General features: G+C 49.9%; 1 protein-coding gene across 4 annotated transcripts in view; it reads right to left on the minus strand.

Annotated features, from left to right (window-relative positions):
• Nucleotides 1-2,429, minus strand: part of Rnf10 (ring finger protein 10) — a 32,167-nt gene that overhangs the window by 6,436 nt on the left and 23,302 nt on the right. For 2 of the 4 annotated variants that reach the window (XM_021161828.2, XM_021161826.2), the window contains exons 8-10: nucleotides 1,967-2,092; nucleotides 1,485-1,740; nucleotides 1,169-1,302 (exon numbers count right to left, since the gene is read on the minus strand). In XM_021161828.2, the coding sequence (XP_021017487.1) occupies nucleotides 1,169-1,302; nucleotides 1,485-1,740; nucleotides 1,967-2,092 (516 nt within the window). Of the gene's footprint in view, nucleotides 1-1,168; nucleotides 1,303-1,484; nucleotides 1,744-1,966; nucleotides 2,093-2,429 lie in introns of all 4 variants that reach the window. The other 2 variants (XM_021161825.1, XM_021161827.2) reach the window with 1 other exon arrangement.

Consider the following 2,429-nt stretch of genomic DNA (forward strand, 5'->3'; position numbering starts at 1 on the left):
AGAGGACTTGCTGACACCAAAACAACAAACAGCCCACACTGGGAGCCATGAACAGAGCCAGCAGTGATGCTCGAGGGAAGGCACAGAGACGGACGGCCCTGCTGAGGGAATCTGACCCGGAACACTGGAAACCAAAGCCTGCTAACTTAAGTTTCTACTCTTTTTCTGTATTTATTTCATGCAATAAATACAATTCTGTACCAATACAGGCATATTTACTGAATGGCAAAATTTCACATAGGTAAATCACCATCACACAATTCAAAGTTATTTCCAAACCGAAAACCTATTTCATACCCATGCAACCTGGCTTAAGGCATCCAAGGACTTTGGGGTTTTTGAACATTCCTTTCCAGAAGTAAAAAAGGAGACAAAACAGGGTGTAGTGGTGCACACCTTTAACCCTAGAGCTCAGCCAGCCTCATCTACACAGCTAGTTCTAGGGTAGCTAAGGCTTCATACTGAGCTCCTGCCTCAAGAAATAAAATAAATATAAGTAAATGTAAAGGGGTGTGTGTGCAGGGGTATGGGACAAGAACAAATTTCATTTGGAATGAAAAGTAAGATATCAGTACCCCAAACTGTAGCACTGACCATGAGACACAGGACAGGATACACTGCACTGAACCCTAGCACAATCAGGGAGGCATGTAGGGCTTACTCAGGATTACAATAAGTTTTAAAAAACAAACAAACCAGAAACAGCCCTGAGCAGGTCTGAGGTGGAGGTAGGAGGATCAGAAGATCAGGTATCATAGCTTAGGCTGCATGAGAGAGCATCGCAAAAGCCAAGTAATAGTCTGAGGCCAGCCTGCCCTACAGAGCGAGTTCCAGGACAGCCAGGGCTACATAAGAGAGACCCGGACTCAAAAACAAACAAAGAAAGGAACCACAACAAATGAGTACATTGAGGCCTCAACAGTTGCAGCCGCTGGGTGGTGGTGGCGCACGCCTTTAGTCCCAGCACTTGGAAGGCAGAGGCAGGCGGATCTCTGAGTTCGAGGCCAGCCTGGTCTACAAAGTGAGTTCCAGGACAGCCAGGGCTATATAGAGAAACCCTGTCTCGGAAAACAAAACAAAACAAAACAGTTGCAGCCTCACTCCGATGAGGCCTACACGAAAGAGATCATGGTAACATCACATAGTGCTTTTCTCTAGAAAACCTCACCTCAGACATGGAATACCCAGCAATCTCTACCACGGTTGCTGAGATCTTCTCTGGGCTCTGCTCCAGGCTGCCGTACTCCCGCACAAGACAGCGCACGTTGACAGGGTGCAGGAACATGTGCTGTCCATCTTCCGCTAAAGACAAGAGCTCTATCACGCAAGCCCTGGCCAGTCTCCAGCATGGACCGCTCTCTCCCAGCCAGGCCCACCATTCCCGCTTGCTGCTGGAAAGCAGGGAGCCAACCCCCAGGACCTAGCAAAGACACCCTGCCCTGTTCAGAGTGCAGCCCAGCCCTCCCTTTTCCTTGGGGACTCACCCTGGTAGAAGTAGTAACACGGAGAGCTGCTGAGCTGGGTGAAGCCTGGCTTAGTGATGGGCTTCTCCTGGCTCATCTCAGGACCAACAGTCCCCTCTCCCAGACTGTCATCGGCTACCTCTGCATCCTCACAGGCTTCTGGTTCAGACACTGCTTCCTCCTCTTCTACCAAAGGGAGGGCGAGAGGACCAGGGGGGGCCAGAGAACAAACTTGTGCAGCTTCATCATCAAAAGCAGACAGATACTCCAGCACACCCTGCTGGAACAAACCCTAGGTCAACACGAAGTCCCATGTTCTGTTTCATGAAACAATGCAGCAGAGGCAGCTATGCTCCCCAGGTGTTGACTTGAGCTCTCCTATTCAGTACCACCCCTGGAAAAGGTGACAGATCTAGTCATGAGGACACAGCCAAGCCACCATCTTTTCTTCACAACAGCGGGATCTGAAGGACAAGTCACTTCGTTGTGACGGGTACACTGACCTTCCTGGGTTGGAAAGCAGACTCCATGGCCAGGGGAGCCATCAGCACCAGGTGTTCCAGAGCAGCCACAACACCAGTGACCTCCCCTCCGCCTCCAGCCACTCCTGACAGAGCTTCTTCCCGAATCTAAGGCCACCAGAAAAAAGAAGACCCAAACAGACTCACTCTGAAGGACAAGCAGCGATTCTCATGGCTCAAGCTTAAGAATCCCTGATGCAGAGGACACAGGAGCTACTCCTTCCTTGGCCAATTCTACTTACTCCAATATCTTCAGTAAGTGTTGCTAAGGCCTGATGGGCAAACCATAATACTCTTCCCACAACATTTCCCAAAACAACTTGAAAACTAAATATAAGAATTTTTCCGGGCTGGTGAGATGGCTCAGTGGGTAAGAGCACCCGACTGCTCTTCCGAAGGTCCAGAGTTCAAATCCCAGCAACCACATGGTGGCTCACAACCATCC

Source organism: Mus caroli, chromosome 5 (genome assembly GCF_900094665.2).
Source record: "Mus caroli chromosome 5, CAROLI_EIJ_v1.1, whole genome shotgun sequence".
NCBI lineage: Eukaryota > Metazoa > Chordata > Mammalia > Rodentia > Muridae > Mus > Mus caroli.